Source organism: Balaenoptera acutorostrata, chromosome 10 (genome assembly GCF_949987535.1).
Source record: "Balaenoptera acutorostrata chromosome 10, mBalAcu1.1, whole genome shotgun sequence".
Classification (NCBI taxonomy): Eukaryota; Metazoa; Chordata; class Mammalia; order Artiodactyla; family Balaenopteridae; genus Balaenoptera; species Balaenoptera acutorostrata.
In genome coordinates this window covers 87,482,620-87,500,190 of record NC_080073.1, presented here as the reverse complement: position 1 = coordinate 87,500,190, position 17,571 = coordinate 87,482,620, and the positions used below count along the sequence as shown (strand labels likewise).

At 41.0% G+C, this 17,571-nt stretch overlaps 1 protein-coding gene across 2 annotated transcripts in view; it reads right to left on the bottom strand.

Annotated features, from left to right (window-relative positions):
• Nucleotides 1–303: 303 nt before the first annotated feature.
• RIPOR2 (RHO family interacting cell polarization regulator 2) overlaps nt 304–17,571 on the bottom strand; it is a 109,084-nt gene continuing 91,816 nt past the window's right edge. For both annotated transcript variants that reach the window (XM_057554264.1, XM_057554265.1), the window contains exons 16-22: nt 16,058–16,193; nt 14,640–14,801; nt 13,539–13,697; nt 10,852–11,054; nt 9,487–9,570; nt 5,590–5,680; nt 304–2,054 (exon numbers count right to left, since the gene is read on the bottom strand). In XM_057554264.1, the coding sequence (XP_057410247.1) occupies nt 1,954–2,054; nt 5,590–5,680; nt 9,487–9,570; nt 10,852–11,054; nt 13,539–13,697; nt 14,640–14,801; nt 16,058–16,193 (936 nt within the window). In that variant the 3' untranslated portion in view covers nt 304–1,953. The remainder of the gene's footprint in view (nt 2,055–5,589; nt 5,681–9,486; nt 9,571–10,851; nt 11,055–13,538; nt 13,698–14,639; nt 14,802–16,057; nt 16,194–17,571) is intronic.

The window sequence follows — 17,571 nt, the reverse complement described above, 5'->3', positions numbered from 1 at the left end:
GGCCACTTCTCTAAGGCCAAGAAACGTAACTAACCTACCACAGACATCAAAATACCAATAGCAACTTAGACAAAATGAGGTGGCACAGGAATATGTTCCAGACGAAGGGATATGATGAAATGCAGCTCTTTTTCTCCAGTTAGCATTACAACAAATCTGAGAAGTAAATATCATCCTCATGTATGGATAAAGGAATTTCAAGATAAGAATAAACTCAAGTTGAGAATGAGGTGTAGTGTGTTGTGTAAATACCAACTCAAGAAGGGCATGTGAAAAAAATACACCAGACTCTGAACAGGAGACTAGTAATTCAAAAATAATTTTTATTTTAACTTACATGATTGAAAGAGTGACGAATACAAATGCCACAAAACTAAAAGCACCCCCTTCAACCAAAAATAAAATGCAGAAGTGAATACAAAAGATATGGAAGTACTCATGCAATATTCAAAAAATAAAAAAAAACCCAAACAAAGCAAACAACTCTGTAACATTTGTGATTTGACTTTCTATAAAAAGAATCATTTCAACCATTTAACAGAGACTGTAGACTATACATACTAACTATAGACTGTACAATGTACCTTTAAAATGAAAGATATATGCATATATATAATATTTATAAATTTACAAATATATATATACATTATAACTTCACAGTTGAAAGAACTTATTTGCCAGGAAGCCTGACAATTTTCACTTTAAAATGAAATGAGTTGTTTTTAAAGGTCTTGCTAAAATGTAAATATTTAAAATGACATCTAAATGATATTTTATATAAGCACATTCAGAGAACAGTTGATATTCCACAGTTCAAATTACACTCACACATATTATTTTGATATCTTGGCATATCCCACCTTGTATACGCTTAAGAGGAAGAAAAGTTATTTAATAAGAGCTACTGAATGGACTTGTACTTTATTTAAAGGACTTGCTATCCTGATATGGAAGCAACATGGGAGCTGTTGGTTTAACTATTTGGCCAAAGGATCCTATCCAGTGATGAATGATTTCTCTGGGGGCAGTGACCATCATTCAGGGCATTCTTCTTCCTAACCTTATGGTAATTTGTATAGAAGAAAAGACCACTGTTAATGACCCTCTGCTTCCACCCCATTAGGATTCCTCCAACTTCTATGTTCTTCTACTTCAAGGAGCATCATAACTTTCTGAATTAATCACAGCTGTCTGAAAACTTCTCGGTTTGATTTGTCTTAGCAGCAAAATACCTCTATTGTAAAAGTATCATTATAAAATGGCTCTTGTTTAAAAAAAAAAAAAAGCTTAAGTTTTGAGTATCTTTTTAAAATGAGTATGGGTATAATCTTAATAAGGTAGTTTTTAGTGATCTACCTATCTTTTTTACCATAATGGAAACATGCCTTTGGAATTTTCACGATAGACAAAAGAAACAAGAGAAATAGTGGAGGCTTGAAAAAATGAAATTAAAAAAATATATAAACTCTTACAATATGTCCTTTTACCAGGTTCTGCAGGCAAACTTTTACTTGAAGAAATCCTTTTTTTTGCTTTGCACTTAAGGTAAAATTAGGTAGCTAAAGGGGCCACTCAACCCTGAGAACACAACAGAGGAAAAACTGCAAGGCATATGATATTTATCAAAGTATCATGTGACTATTTCAAGCTTATAGAAGAACTTCCAAAAATGTATAAAGACGGCTGTTTTAAAATCCCATACATACTAGATAAGACAGACCCTTTTACTAAGTATTGTCAGATGCAATCAACCATGTAATCTACTGAAATATACATAGCCCTATTCTGTTGACTGAAGGAAAAGCAGATAAGTACTGGAAAAGGAGACTTTGAATTCCTCCCATAACATGTTAAATTTCCAGACAACCTCAACAAATTCGAGCTAAGTCACAGCACCATCTTGATTAACAGGGCCATTTATTAAGACAGCTGTTAGGCAGAGTTAACTTGTAATTAAAAGGCCGTGGCAACTTCACTTGCATGACGACCTCCAACTTTAACACAGTCTCGAGGAAATTTGTCCAACTGTTCATATGCCAGCCGCCCATCTTCTCCTGGATATAGAGCATCAAAAATGAATACCAGTCTGAACTTTTTTATTCATCACTCAGAATAATAAATTAATACCAGTTGTTTAGGTAGGGGTCGCTGTATTTTGCTAAGGTTGACTTTAGGTGAGGAAAAGTCATCTTTGGCTATTCTTAATTATGTTGTTTTCTAGGTAATGTTTAGAACAACCAAGAACTTTTGAGCTAATGCCAGAGACTAAAAGAATGTGAAACACAGTAGACGTCCTATGGGCATTTGATGTCAATAACTTCACATAATAGATTTATTCCTGAGAAATTATATGGATTATATTTTAAGTGCATTAGTGATTTCAATATGGCTAGTCCTTGATTTCAGTGCATTGAACTTTTACATAACTTTCACTTTTATACATTAGATATTGGTACATCCAAATGATCTGTCATAAAATCAGGTTTAGGCTTTCAAACTTCTGCTAAAAAATTATTCTTTGCCCTGTACACATGTAGTGATGCTGTCTGCCAGCCAACAACTAGGCTGGTTCTATCAGTAGTACCATCTTGAACAGCCAACATGTATTTGCAAATTATTTGAATATTTTACTCCATTTTTCCTATTTAAGAAAAAATGATTAGAAAATGGGAAAATGAAGTACACATAACTAGTGATAAGAAACAGGCTTTCATACGTTTAATACAAATGAGACAAAGATGCAAATAATTAATTGTGCTCAGTCAGAAGTTCACTGTGAAGAAAAACAGAAGAAAAGATTCCTTGAAATGCTGGAAATATATTGATATTAGTGGGTTTTAGAAAAGGAGTGTAATCATGGATTTTATAATATATTGCCTCTAAATATGTATAATTTATTGGATATAAAGGCCTTTCAATAAACCAAAAGTCTGTTTTTGGTTGTTTTTATTTTCAGTACATTTAACTTTTTCAGTAATACGTTAGATACAAAAGTAGAGATTTGCGTGTATTTAAAAGAACTTTGTAGTGAACTATTCTATAAGCAAAAGCCATCAATTTTTAGATTCTTTTGTTGATTGTTTCTGCATGCCTTGACTTTTCTGAGGCAAACGCTATTTTTTCCCTAATTCAATAGTTTCCAACTTTTTCTTACTTTGGAGTAGAACCCTTTATTTGAAACAAAATATTTATGCAAAACCCTGGATATAAAACATTAACAGCAATGCCTTTCTGGTTGACGATAGTGGGAGGAGAGACAGAGGGCCCTTAAATTAAGCACATTTATACCCTACTCCCTGCCCGCTCACACACACCCCTGTGGATGCCTAGGCTAATGAATGCTACTTCAAAACCCAATAATACCAGGCTAGTTCCTAGTGTGCTCACAGGGAGATTCCAATTTAGAGGTCTTCAGTTCTTCCTCCAGTAACCTACAGCATCCAGGTGACCTAGAGGGTCAAGATTCCATTGCAGTGCTTGACTGGGTCTGGGTGTCGTGGGTGAGTTATGCAACCCTAGCATGCCTCAGTGTGCCCCTCTGTAAATTGGGATTAACTGTCCCTCATAGAGTCTCAGGAGGATTAAATGAGCTAATGCATGTAGATCCCTCAAAACAGTGCCTGGCACGTGTTACCCAATATTCTTTAGTGACACAACCCGGGCCGGGGTTTCAGGGCACCTCACTGTTACTAAGATTCAGTTTTCAGGGGCTTGGATCTGCATTGGCTCCTCTGCTAGTCCGTTTAACAGCCCTGTGAAGTAGGCAGGGTGTTGGAGGAGAAAGAGCTCGAGCTTTGGGCTGTCAGGCAGTGTGGTTCCAAACGAGACTGAGGTCCAGCCGGGACGCACTGGAACGGCCAGAGCCACGGTGAAAACTGCTGTGTCCACCAGAGAGGCCACCAGCCTCACGTGGCTGTTTACATTTCAGTGGTAACTACTCAAAATTAAACTTTAATTCCGCAGGCATAATAGCCATGTTGAACTGCTCAGCTGCCACGTGTGAATACGTCCTGCCGTCTGGGACGGTGCATACAGAACAGCCCCATCATCACAGAGGGGTCTACTGGACAGCTCTGGGTTCAAATACTGAAGTCATTCCATACTGGTTGGTGAACAGTGGCTGCTCGGAGCCCCTCGAATGCCCTGTGACAACCCTCAGCCCTTTATCATAGAGTATCTTTTACCAATTCCCATCAAAAATACTATTTTCACTATATTAATTCAGTCGTCTGTGTGAGATAAAAATACACCAGTATTTCTGTCTTAGGGTCAAAGGAAATTCATAACATTGAGCTCAGAGGTTCTCAACCTGGGAGGCTTTTAATAATCCCAGTGCCGAGGCCCAGCTCAGACCAACAAGAGCAGAATCATTGGAAGTGGAGCCCAGGTACGGGTGTATTTTAAAGGTTCCCTGGTGATTCCAATGGGCACCTAGAGTTGAGAATCATGAACCGGTGGTGTGGTGGGCTATGGGGGCTTTGGGGAGCCACGTCTGTAAAGAGTTAAGGTGAAGCAGGTGTGATGACCAGCCCTGGAGATACGGCTGTGTGTGCAGCTGAACTGCATCTGGATCATCTACAGGGATGAGCCTCCCCAGGTTACAGTGGGAGAGCAGCGTTGCTGGCTGTGCCTTCCTTCATTGTTATTTCAGGACACTAAAGGATAAAAGAAGTTCAAGCTAATAATACCCTGGGCACGTTTTTAGGGAATTAAATAATTTCTATGCCTAAAGCAAGCCGTGAGGAATTACTGTTTTATCCTTTAAACACACATATGTTGGCTAAGATTTCTATCCATTGCATGATATATCAACAGCAGAATGAAGCCTTATTAAACCCTAAGAAAGAGCACCGAACAATGAGTGTGATTGCCACGGTGACTCTAAGTGCCATGAGAGTCTTCCTTACATTCTTAAGCTGCTACTAGAGTCACACTAGGGCAGCGGCTTTTTCCCAACTAGTATTACTGAGCGGATTATATTTGAGGACTTTGAGGAGTATAGTATTTATACTTGGAGTGAAGTGAAGGAGAATGGTTATTTGGATATTCCAGAAAAAAATAAATACTTCATTTCTTTTCTTTGGTGTCGGGGCTTGGGGGCAATAGGCCCGCAGGGCAATCAGAGGTTAACCTGAGAGTCTGGGGGACGCTGTGGTACGTGGGGGATCATGGCATCCTGGGGAACCCATCACTGTCCTCCAGGTAGTGCCAACCCCGACCTGGCAATCCAACCTGGATTCCTGACTCTGACCTCTGCTTGATAGTTTGATTTCTATGTTCTTGATTCCAAATAGTGCCCAGACTGTGAAACCAGCTAGAAAGGCTCCAGAGAGCAACCTTCTCCCTCAACATCCAGATAGTTAGAACGAGGAGCTGGGGTGAGATGGAAATTGATCAGTCATAGTGTGTGTGTATGTGTGTGTGTGTGTGTGTGTGTGTGTGTGTGTGTGTGTGTGTGTGTGTGTGTGCGCGCGCCGATAGCCTATAGGGGAAAAATTGCTAAAACAAGGCACATGAAGCTCTTCCTTACCATTCTCTTTGAGGGTGTCAGAAATAAACAATCATGTAAAAAAACAACAAACAACTCACCAAGAGATAAGAGAGTTTCTGAGGCCACATTTCTGATTTCTTCAGTATCAGACTGACACAATGTCACCAGCATTTTAATGCTTTCAGTAGCCTACAAGGAGAAAATAGTTAAAATAGTGTTCTGACATTTATGTGTGGGATTACATGAGACTTAGCGTTTCGTAGCTGGTAGGGACCTTAAAAACCCCAGGGTTTCCCAAACCTAGTTGAGTATCAAGATGACTTAGGGAGCTCTTGTAGAAGTACAGATTCCTGCGTGCCACGCCAGACACACTATATTAGAACTTCCTGGGTTGGAGCCCAGGATTTGTACTTGTGGGAGCTCTGATGATCACTTAAGTTCCTATTTCACAGGGGACTCCAGGCCTAGAGAAGTGAAGTGACCAGCCTGCTTTTCCAGAATAGAATCCAATTCTCTTAGTTCTTTCTACTGTATCTCATTCCCTCCAAAACAGCTCTAATGTAAGAATTCCTAATTTTAGTCTGTATACTAAAATAGAGGAGGGGAATAAAGATCAAGGATGGGAATTCTTCTCTTTGTTTATTCCACAAACATTTACTGAGCACTCTGTGAACCAGGCAGTTCACAGGGTCTGGGAGACTCAAGCCAGGAACATGACATGGTCCTGGCCCTCAAGAGTTTACAGTCTGGTGGAAAGACAGACCGTGAAACAAGTAAACTAATTATTATGATTAATGATAGGCTGAGTCAGGGTGGCAGGGCAGAACACGACTGGGAAATGCAGCCTGGTCTGATCAGGGAAGTCTTCCTGGAGGAAGGGATATCTTAGAGGAGTTAGTCAAGTTTGGGCACATGGTAGGGGCGTGTGTGTGTGTGTATGTGTGTGTGTGTATGCGTGTGTGTACGTGTGTGTGTGTATATGTAGTGCTTGGGGGTGTGGAGAAGGAAATACATTCTAGGTAAGGGGAATAGCTTGTTACAGGGTCCAAATCGAGGGGAGGCTTATAAGCCACATTAAAGATTTTGGACATCATTCTAAGATCATGGAAAGCCATGTAAGAGTTTTAAGAAGGAGTTGTCTTTTATTCTGAGCTTTCTAACTGCAGTGGAGAGGATGGACTGCAGGGAGGCAGAGAGACGAGTGGGAAGGTAGCTCGAATCCAGGTGAATAGAGTGGGGATAAAGAGTGGACAAATTCCGGCTACTAAAGAGATAGGATCTGCAGGATGAGGAGGCTGGTTGGATGTGGAGGATGAGGGGGAGGGCGGGGTCACTGATGGTTCCTAGGTTTCTGGCCTGAGTTACTGAGAAATGGTTGTACAATCCACTAAGATACCAGAGACTAGAGGTGGGGGTGAGATGAGTGGAGTTTGAGGTGACTTCCTAAGGGAGATACCTAAGAGCAAGCTGATCAGAGATGGGAAGGGAAGCCCTGGACTGGAAATACGAGGAATTATTAGCATAGAGATGATGATGGAAAATGTAGGAGTTGATGTTTCCCCAGGGAGGACTCAGAGGGAGAAGAGGGCCCAGCAGGTGTCTCTACAAACACCAGTATTGAAGGCAGGTAGACGAAAGAGAGCCTGCTACGAAATAAAATGCTCTTCCTGTCATTTTGAGGAGTCGATATTGGGTAACAAATTACAGTTTTCTTTTCTGGAAGAAAGGTAGGCTTATGAAATGGTAGCTGCATGGGTAGACTATGGGTTATTTTAGCCCAGTAAGACAGATGGGGAACCTAAAATTGGAGGGCCACTGGATTTGAGGACCTTGACCTCTCAAGCTTGTTTTCATTTTGATAATAGGAAAGAAAAATGTCGGCTGTCTGTTTGCCATCACTAATTAAAAAAAATTTTTTTCCCTGACAAGTTAACAAGAGTTGATTGGTTGAGTCTGCACTGTTTTTCACATCATGCTGCATGGAGCTCCTTTCAGGAGTTGTGGGGCTGCAGATGATTTAGAAAGAGGTCTTTTAGTCAGCACAAAGGATCCTATCCTCTAGGAGAAAAAGGTAAAGGAGAAGAATTGGTGCTCCCAGACTCTGGATACACTAGACTTTAAAACTGTAGCTTTTTTTTTTTTTTTTTTTTAAATAGATTTATTTATTTATTTTTTTATGGCTGCGTTGGGTCTTTGTTACTGTGCACAGGCTTTCTCTAGTTGTGGCGAGCAAGGGCTGCTCTTCGTTGCGGTGCGCGGGCTTCTCATTGTGGTGGTTTCTCTTGTTGAGGAGCATAGGCTCTAGGCGCGTGGGCTCAGTAGTTGTGGCACGTGAGCTCTGTAGTTGTGGCGCACAGGCTTAGTTACTCTGTGGCATGTGGGATCCTCCCGGACCAGGGCTCGAACCCGTGTCCCCTGCATTGGCAGGTCGATTCTTAACCACTGGGCCACCAGGGAAGTCCTAAAACTGTAGCTTTTATGGTAAGCTTCACAGCACGTAAATCCACAAAAACTGGTGCAGATCACTTATCCTCAAGTCTTAATTTATGTTAACTCTATATCAGAGCTATCATCACCGACCTGTCACTGTATATCAGGAGAGCACCCAAGTACACAGCAACCACTGTGGGCTTTTTTTGGCCACCTCAAGGTAATTCTGTGACCAAGTAACAAGGAAGGCAAATTTTCCCAGAGCTGTTTTTCTTCACAGGTCATTAACTTTTTCTTTTGAGGTGTTAATCCCTTCCTTCATGTTCCATCAGGCCTGCAGGTCCTTGCACCAACCCAAGAGTTCAGCAGATTTTAAGGTGTGGCCTTTTCATTCTTTTCTCAAGGATGATTAATCTTATATTTTGTGATTAAGGTCGGTCAAACATTAAATCTTGACTACTGAAAGGCAAGCTCTTTAATGTTGGCAATTCTCAGCCCTTTTTTCATTTACACCTCCCTCTGACACAATTAAGATTGATGAGCTGCTTAGTAAAAGAGTTCTCCGGGAAGGATTTGGGGGTTTATTGGCACACTGGATTTTACTACTTCTTTGCCAATTTTATTTGTCCCTGCTATTTTTTTGTACACAAGAAAAACTGATGAAATCAGCATGTCACCTCTTTTTTGGGATGGGAGGTACTTTTCTTTCTTTTTTTTTTTAAATTTATTTATTTATTTTTGGCTGTGTTGGGTCATCGTTGCTGCACACGGGCTTTCTCTAGTTGCGGCGAGCTGGGGCTACTCTTCATTGCAGTGTGCGGGCTTCTCATTGCAGTGGCTTCTCTTGTTGCAGAGCACGGGCTCTAGGTCCGCGGGCTTCAGTAGTTGCAGCATGCGGGCTCACTAGTTGTGGCTCACGGGTTCTAGAGCACAGGCTCAGTAGTTGTGGCGCACGGGCTTAGTTGCTCCACAGCATGTGGGATCTTCCAGGACCAGGGCTTGAACCTGTGTCCCCTGCATTGGCAGGCGGATTCTCAACCACTGTGCCACCAGGGAAGCCCTGGGAGATACTTTGCTAACAGTCATTCTGAGGCAAACTGATTCCTGTGGACTATTGAGAAATGGAATTGTTGTCTGAAACGTATTGACTTTAACAAAACTAAGTTACATTTAGGTACTAAATTTGGGGTTGGTAGATGCAAACTATTAAGTTTAGAATGGATAAACAACAAGGTCCTACTGTATAGCCCAGGGAACTATATCCAATCTCCTGGGATAAACCATAATGGAAAAGAATATTTTAAAAAGAATGTATATGTGTATAAAACTGAGTCACTTTGCTGTACAGCAGAGATTGACACAACATTGTAAATCAACTCTACTTCAGTTAAAGAAAAAGACAAAAAGGACTCCCGAACTAACATACGGTGTAAAGGAGAGGAGAAATGCTGCTAAAGCAGGTACTTCCAAATACAGAAAGAAAGCTGTTCTATGCACCTGGCTTAGTCTCAAAGCCAAAGTCAGCTCAAAGCTGACCCACCAGGGGCTCTGAGGCTGAGCCTTACCTTCAGGCTTTTCAGGGCCAGGCAAGCTCCCTTCTGGAGCCAGAGGTCAGTCTTTGTTAGGGCTTCACAGTAATAGAGCAGGGCCTGAAAAAGAAGAAAGGACGCTGTGAAGACACTTCGATTTGTTTGTAGTTTTAGATGTATATATCATTTTTACTCCCTGAGATAAGCTACAGATAAAACAAGACATTTTGCACTACCTTCAGAACAACAACAAAAAAATCCATTAAAATTCATGTTTATTAAAAGAGCTGTCTCTTTACTCAATTCATCATGCCTTCTAGAAGTCTATGAATGGAATCACATAATACATGGCCTCTCGTGTCTTGCTCTTTCAGTGGGGGTGATGGTATTTGGCCCATAGAAGAGAGTTTTGAGGAAATTCTACCAAAAGATCAGAACTTTGTAGGAAAGAACAATATGAAGTTCATGCTCTTGGGCCAAAATGGCATTAGAATGGAATATCTTCCTGTGAGTACATCCCACCACATGCTAGCTTATGTAATGCCTTAGAAAAGTTAAGCAAACTCTTCTCAGAGTTCAACATCGACCTCCCCAAGGACAAGAAGGACCAAGTTTGATTTTCTTGAGCCGATCTGAAGGTTGACATGAATTGATTTTTAGAATGACTGTTCAAGTTGTAAAGGGCTCCCAGAGGATTGAGGCCCTTGCTTGTACTGGGCCCCAATGTGCTTGCATTTCAGATGTTTATTATACCTGGATGACTGTTGAATTAAAGCCGAGAGAGGTGAACTGCCTCTTCCCTAGCATCAGGAGTGATGGCTTTTCAAATTAAAAATATTCTAGCTGTTTGACCCAATAGTTTGATGACTTAACTCCAAACTACTCATAAGAAATGCATGTGCGTGAACATATATATGTATGTTCATCATAATATTTTTCAGAGTTGGAAACTACACAAATGCTCATCAATATGGAATAAGAAAATAATGGGTTATTCATATACTGAGATGCCATTTATCCATCAAATATAATGAAGTAGATCGATACGTTCTGCCATGGAAAGAAAATAACCATGATATATTACATTTAAAAAATCAGTTGCACAACAGAATAGTGTGATCTCATTTAAGAAAAAAATAATTATCCATGTTAGCATGGATATAATAGAAAAAATCTGAAGGAATGTACACTAAGTTATTAACAGTTTTCTACAGGGGCTGGACCTACAGGTACTTAACTATTTTCAGTATATTTTTGTAGTTTAAATCATTTTACAGAATATATATTATTAATAAGTGAAAGAAAATTATTTTTATAAAGGAAAAGATGACAAACTATTAATAGTAAATGGCATAAAATTAAACAAGCTTCTGCCCTGATGTCCATCATTTCATGCCCTACCTTTTCCCTGAAATGCTCGTTTCTGGAGGCTGCTGCCAAGTAAAGCATCACAGCCTCACTAACTCCACTGTCATCCCCGGTTAAGAGCAGAGCCAGAGTCCCGAGTATTTCCTGCTGGGCCGGGAGGCTGCTGGGTGCAAGGTCACTCATGGCCTGTAGCAGTTTTTCATCTCTCAGTGACTGCAGAGTCTGAACCATGGAAACTGGAGAGTGAGAAGAAAACAGAGGTCACCTTCTGACAGTAAAGGAACATGCTCATTAAAAATAAAAATAAGACTCAAGGATATACATAATAACAGACCCAAGGATATATGAAAATTAGCATATTAGAAAGGCGATGTTTCCAATCAGTGAGAAAAGGACAGATTATTCAAATAGCTATATCAAGGCAAATGAAGAATCATATGAGAAAAAAGTGAAAGTGGATTTCCACCTCATAATGGCTATTATAATAACTTAGAGATGAATTAAACAGTCACCTGCAAAAATAATAGTGAAGAAAATACAAGTAAACAGTTTTTACTGTGTTCTTTTTTTTAACTGTCTTTTTATTTTTAAAGTCTTCATTGAATTTGTTACAATATTGCTTCTGTTTTATGTTTGGTTTTTTGGCTGTGAGGCATGTGGGATCTCAGCTCCCCAACCAGGGATTGAATCCGCACCCCCTGCATTGAAAGGTGAAGTCTTAACCACTGGACCGCCAGGGAAGTCCCCAGCCCCCTGTATTTCAGTCATACTTGCCTGGCAAAACCCTGACCCTGAATGACCCCTGACTCAGCCTTCTCTCTGTCTGCACTCAGGAAACTGGACCCTGATGGAAAAATCCAGTTGGTTGGAATATGGGGACAATATGATAAAAAATAGGATTCTGAGTTCCATTTGGACAAATTGACCATGCTCTATGTACTCTAATCCTTAACTAGACATCCAGCATGGGCATCCATTAGCCACAAAAACATTAGGATAAGAGTGTATCTGGTCCGTGCAGATGGGAAAATATAACCTAAAATTCACATTCCATTGATAGAGCCACATCCTCTACACATGAACAAATTTGTGAATGATCAAGATTTTTTTGCTTTAATTTCCTATTTCTCCTGTTGTGGTTGTTCTGGTAACTTCACTGTTTTATAAATAAACACTCTAGTAAAAAGTCTCCAGATAATATTATGTATAACAGCTAAATAAGTAACAGAAAACAAGCTAAACATTCAACAATCATCAAATATATTAGTATGCATCTAAATGCAGGGATATTACAAAACTAAAAAATGTTTCAAGGAATTAATAACATGGGATATAATGTCAAATTAAAAAACCAGGATATAATATTCTATAATGAGTAATCACAATTTTGAAATTTAAAACCAGCGCACAATCAACTGAAAAACACATTATATTTTAAAAATAGGAGAATAGGTGATTTGAATCTCTTCCTTCATACTTCTCCATGTTTTCTAATTTTTTTTTTTTTTTTTTTGTATAATGAAGGGCTTTTCTTTGTATAAAGAAAGGGGAAAAAAGGATAAGCAAAGGCTTAGAGTTCTTCCCATGGTCATTCTCCAGGGCTGTGTAACAGGAGGAAGGGGATACGGTTTTAGGACCCCAGGGTCTCACTCTGTTATGCTCTTCATTTCTTGATTCTAAATTTGTCACAATCTAAATCGATTTTCTAAAAAAAAAAAATCAATTTTCTGAGTAAATTTCTATATTATTCAGTTTCCATCAGAGGCGTCTCCTGCCCAGGCTTGGCCTCTCTGGCACTCTGGGCTAGCATGGCTATTCGGGGGTGGGGAGTGGGAGCTAAGCACAGACGCCCGTGCTCAGGCTGGAGTGGCCCTGGGTGGAGGGAGATTTTCTTCTTCTCCCTGTGATGCCAATCACCGTGCTGAACATGGTGCCGCAGGGTTTAATATTCTGGAAAGAGAAGGGCTGAGCCCGGGTCTGGGTCAGGGCCAGAAGTGTTTCTGCCACTAGCGCTGTGCCAACCTGTCTACTCCCAAGAACACCCCTCACTCCCTCCCCTCCCCGCCTCCATTGCCCCATTGTCAAGCGTGGGTGGAGAAATAGAGCACAAACTTGGGAACCAGAAACCAGCCCCTTACTGCCTGGCTCCACCCCCAAAGAGGTTTTCACTCACTGCAGATACTGATTTTATTTCTTATATTCGAAGGGCCACATGAGAAGGCAATAAGGAGCTTCATTGCCGCACCCCTGCGTTGGTGCCTGTTCTCTTCAATCCCTGGATGTGAAGCCTTAGATTTGGTTTTTCATCCTTTCCTCCTTTCCCTTCCCAATCTGTCACCCCACTGGCCTTCTTCTGAACCTCACTTCTGCTTAGTATTATGAAAGCACCACCAAAAAGGGCAACATAAAATAGCACTGCCTGCGGGCTTGATCCTACAAGTGGCAAATACATTAATGAGGGAAAGAAATTACAGCAGTCTTAAATCATTTACCAGCTTCCTGTTAATGGTACACCCCTGCTGGATGAGTGGCATGTGCTTAGCAAATCCCTGGTTCATTGCCAAGGGGCTTACTAATGTTAAAGGTCCAGAAGTCATTTAAAAGGCGAATCTGTTGACTTGGGGGGGAAAAAAATTACCATCACTAAAAACTATGACTAGAAAGACCAGGGATCATTCCAAACTGAGCCCCACCCAGTATGACCAAAGAATGAGTCCCACCTTGCTTGGCCAGCTGGTTCAGATAACTCTCTAGGTCACTCACACCGTGGCTTGTAAAGTAACTGTAATATTGGAAAACAGTGATGACTTCGGAGGAGAGGCTGGAGGTAAGCAGGGGCTCAGCCTGGTCCAGGATTTGGGACACCAGTGTGCGAAACACTATTTGGAAGGGGAAGATACGGAGCAGCTTTTAAGAAACATGATCATTCATTCATTCATTCATTCGTCTTTCTACTGTGGTACATGACAGAGTGAAGTCTGTAAAGTGAAATCAGTGTACAGCCAGATGACTTTTGCATATCTATACACCTGTATAGCTTGTCATTTGGATCAAGATACAGATCACTGCTAGGACTCCATTAGGTTTTCTTGTGCCCCTTTCCAGTCTATAGTTACCCACCTATCCCCACCATAGGCAACTAATAATCGAACTTCTATCAATATATTAGCTTCATCTGTTCTTGAACTTCATACAAATGGAACTATATAGTATGTACTTTTTGTATCTAGCTCCTTTTGCTCAAAAAATATCTGTGAGATTCATCCAAATTGTTGCTTGTAGCAGTAATTTATTCTTTTTGAAAACTGCTATGTAATACCCTATTGTATGACTATATTACAATTTATCCATGTTCTTGTTGATGGGCATTTGACTTGTTTCTAATTTCTGGCTCTTGTGAATAAAGCTGCTATTAAAAAATGAGCATAAGCACGTATTTCTCTTGACACATTTAGGAGTGGAATTGCTGGATCACAGGGTAGGAGGATACATATTTAGTTTTCATAGACACTGCCGAACAGTTTTTCCCAAGTGGTTATGCCATTTGACACTCCTGTATTGCTGATATTTTAATGAAAAAAGGATACGTACTTCAGTAGCAACACAGACATATAGTCCTTTTCAAAGTCACTGCTGATATTCAGAATGAAAACATGTTCAGTGTCTTTCTTTTCTCCGATTTTACTGAGTAGGTGATGTTTTCTCTGGAGGGTAAGCCCTTTCTCAGGGCTCGATGCGGGGAAAGTGTTGAGGGAACCTCTCTAGCACTCACTCTCAAAACAAACGACAGAAATGTTTCCCTTGCTCCTGCTGCCCTGTACCTGGGTCTGCGAGTCCGGGATAGTCTCTGTTGACAGTTCTGGCAAAGCTGGCTTCTAGCTGCTTAATCACTCTGTCTGCTGAGCTGTGGTAGACCCCAGCCGGGCTGCAGCACTTGGTCCAGAATGACAGCAAAGACAGCTTTTTGTGAAATTCCGGTATGGCTGGAATAGAAGAGCAACCCCCCATCCCATGATACATGTTTTGAAGAAACAGATGACGAGATGGACCTGGGTGAGGATGGGGCAGGCATCACCAAGGGCCTTCCTTTTTTTTTTTAAAGACTGTTTTTTAATCAGAACTACAGGATTCCTCTGTCGTTGGCAGGTGTCCCGAGGGCAAAGAAGTTGAGATGAGGATCTCATCCAGCCTGGGCAGCAAAGAAAATGCAGCAAAAGCAAAGCTGTTTGCTTTAGGTGATAGAAAACAGCAGGTCTACCCTTGGGAGAAGGTCCAATCATCTCATCTCCTATAACTTAACAGCAAAAAATGTACAGGATCAGAGACTCAAACCTCAGGAGACTTTTCTGCAGGGGGTGCAACAGAGCAGAGGATGACTGAAGGAGTTTTTTCACCCTGCCCAGGCGGCTCTCTGACTGAAATGATTGAAGAGCCATATGCCACGGTCAGCATTTCACTCATGTGGCTGTGATCATGCAGAGGGGCCTGGGGGAGGAACGGACAGGAGTCTGAATGTCCTGCCCCTTTTCACATCTCTCAGAGAGCTGCCAAGGTCACCTGCTCCTGGGAGGACCGGAAGCAGGAGGCAGAAATGTATAGAAAGAACCTACAGGGTGTTTTAAGCTTAATTGGAGATAATCCAGAAGATCCTAGATTTCCACTATTTCCACAGACTATCTGATGTGAAAAACGATACAGATTCTTGTCTTTAGGAAACAGCCCTGTAGCCAGGCCACACAGGTTCAAAGGCATCTTTCCTGGGTCAAGTTCTCTACCTAAAGCTCTCTGAACCAGGGACGCTCCTGAAGGCCTTTGACTTCTCGTTTTTCTACCTTTCCCAGTAGGATTTGAGAGCACCTTGCCTGACAGTCAACCACTATGGGAGCCGTCTCAGCCAGCTCTGTGGTGCAAGCACAATCTTAATTACCTGCCCCAAATGGAACAACACCAGGCGAACAAGTCTGTGAAACTGCCTGGGAGGTGGATGCTGGTTCTGTGTGTACACTAGAGTCTGCCTTCTGGAGGTGGAGGCCCCTCTAGAAAAAGCTAGGCGTCTGCTGCTTTGACTCCGAAGGCTGAAGCATGGTGTTAATTACGACCACACCAGTGTGGAGACCTTCCTCTACAGCCCAAGAGTGCTTCTCTGCCATCCTAACAAAGCCATGGATAGATGCAGGCAGGGGAGGGGGCTCACGGGGTCATCATTTACAAGAATGGCAGCGTAACTGCAGGTGCTCACCTTCGATGACAGAACTGATGTTTCCCATGTTCTCATCACTGACGGCTGAGAGCTTCTCCATCACTTGGATTTGCCTAGAAAGCTTCTCTAAGAGGTTTCTGGCCACAAATGGGGTTTTGCTTGAGAAAACAATTTGCTGATAAAACAAACAAAACCACCGTGTCAATTACGTTGCTGTCAACAGAGCTTTCCCCACTCAACCTTGTCCTTTTGAATGAAGTGGGGATGTTAAACTCATACACGTTTCTCTTCCAGTTTGAAAATGTTCCTCATTCCAGGCCGGTTACAACATCTCCTGAAATCAGACATGTTTTTGTTGCTTTCAACTTTTTTCATGCCTGTGTAAATTCCTGAATTTTCTCAGTAGTAGGGTTGCAAGGTTATTATAAAGTTACCTTTCTTGTATGTACTGTCAACCTAAAAATCCTCTCTGAAACTTGAAGGGCATATTTAGGTTGCCCTCCGGTATGGAAACAGAAAAAAGATTTTTTTTAAAAGCGTAGTAATTTTTCACAGCCTGATTTATTTCCTTGTTTTCAAGCTGAGAATTAAGAGCGTGCTGTAGAATAATCCTAATTACAATCAAAGCTATCTCACTATAGTTAACAAGTGCTTACTATGTACCAGGCACTGGTCTGAGCCTTATACATGTACTAGTTTGTGTTATTTTGCACAACAATCCAATGAGGTGGGAACTTTTGATTTTCCATTTTACTGATGAGGAAACTGAGGCACAGAGAGGTCAAGTAACGTGCTCAAGGGCACATAAATAGCAAGTGATTTCACTTGTGTGCGGATCACAAGAATAAGGAAGGGCTTGAGAGGGGAAAGGACAGAAGTCAGTTGCTGCCTGAAGGTTCTAGTCCTTTCTGTGTCTCTCAGAAACCTGTCCCCTTCACTTGGTAGGCATGGCTGCAGCATGCAGACCTGTACCACCATCCTGTATGGTCTAAAGCATTTGGACTCTAAGGCAAAGAGAATTTTTCAAATTCAAAAGTCAAGCGCAGCAATTACGTACTAATGCCTTTCATGTAAATAAATACGGTAGAAAATAACTGCTTTCTTTATTTTAAACATAATTATAGCTATTATGATTCTTATGCACTGCCCATTTTTATCTCTTTGCAATTATATACCAAATGAATAAGTAAACTCACTGATTCAGGAGTGGGTGCGAATTAGAAATCAAGCTTCTAACCCTTACTCTTTTATTCTATATCTTTAGGTCTACCGCTTTTGTTTTTCTTTTTTTTTTCTTTCTTTCTTTATTTTTATTGGGGTATAGTTGTTTTACAATGTTGTGTTTGTTTCTACTGTACAGCGGAGGTCCCTGTGCTATACAGCAGGTTCTCATTAGTTATCTATTTTATACATGTCAGTGTATATATGTCAATCCCAATCTCCCAATTCATCCCACCCCTCCTTTCCCCACTTGGTGTCCATACTTTTGTTCTCTACATCTGTGTCTCTATTTCTGCCTTGCAAACCGGTTCATCTGTACCATTTTTCTGGAT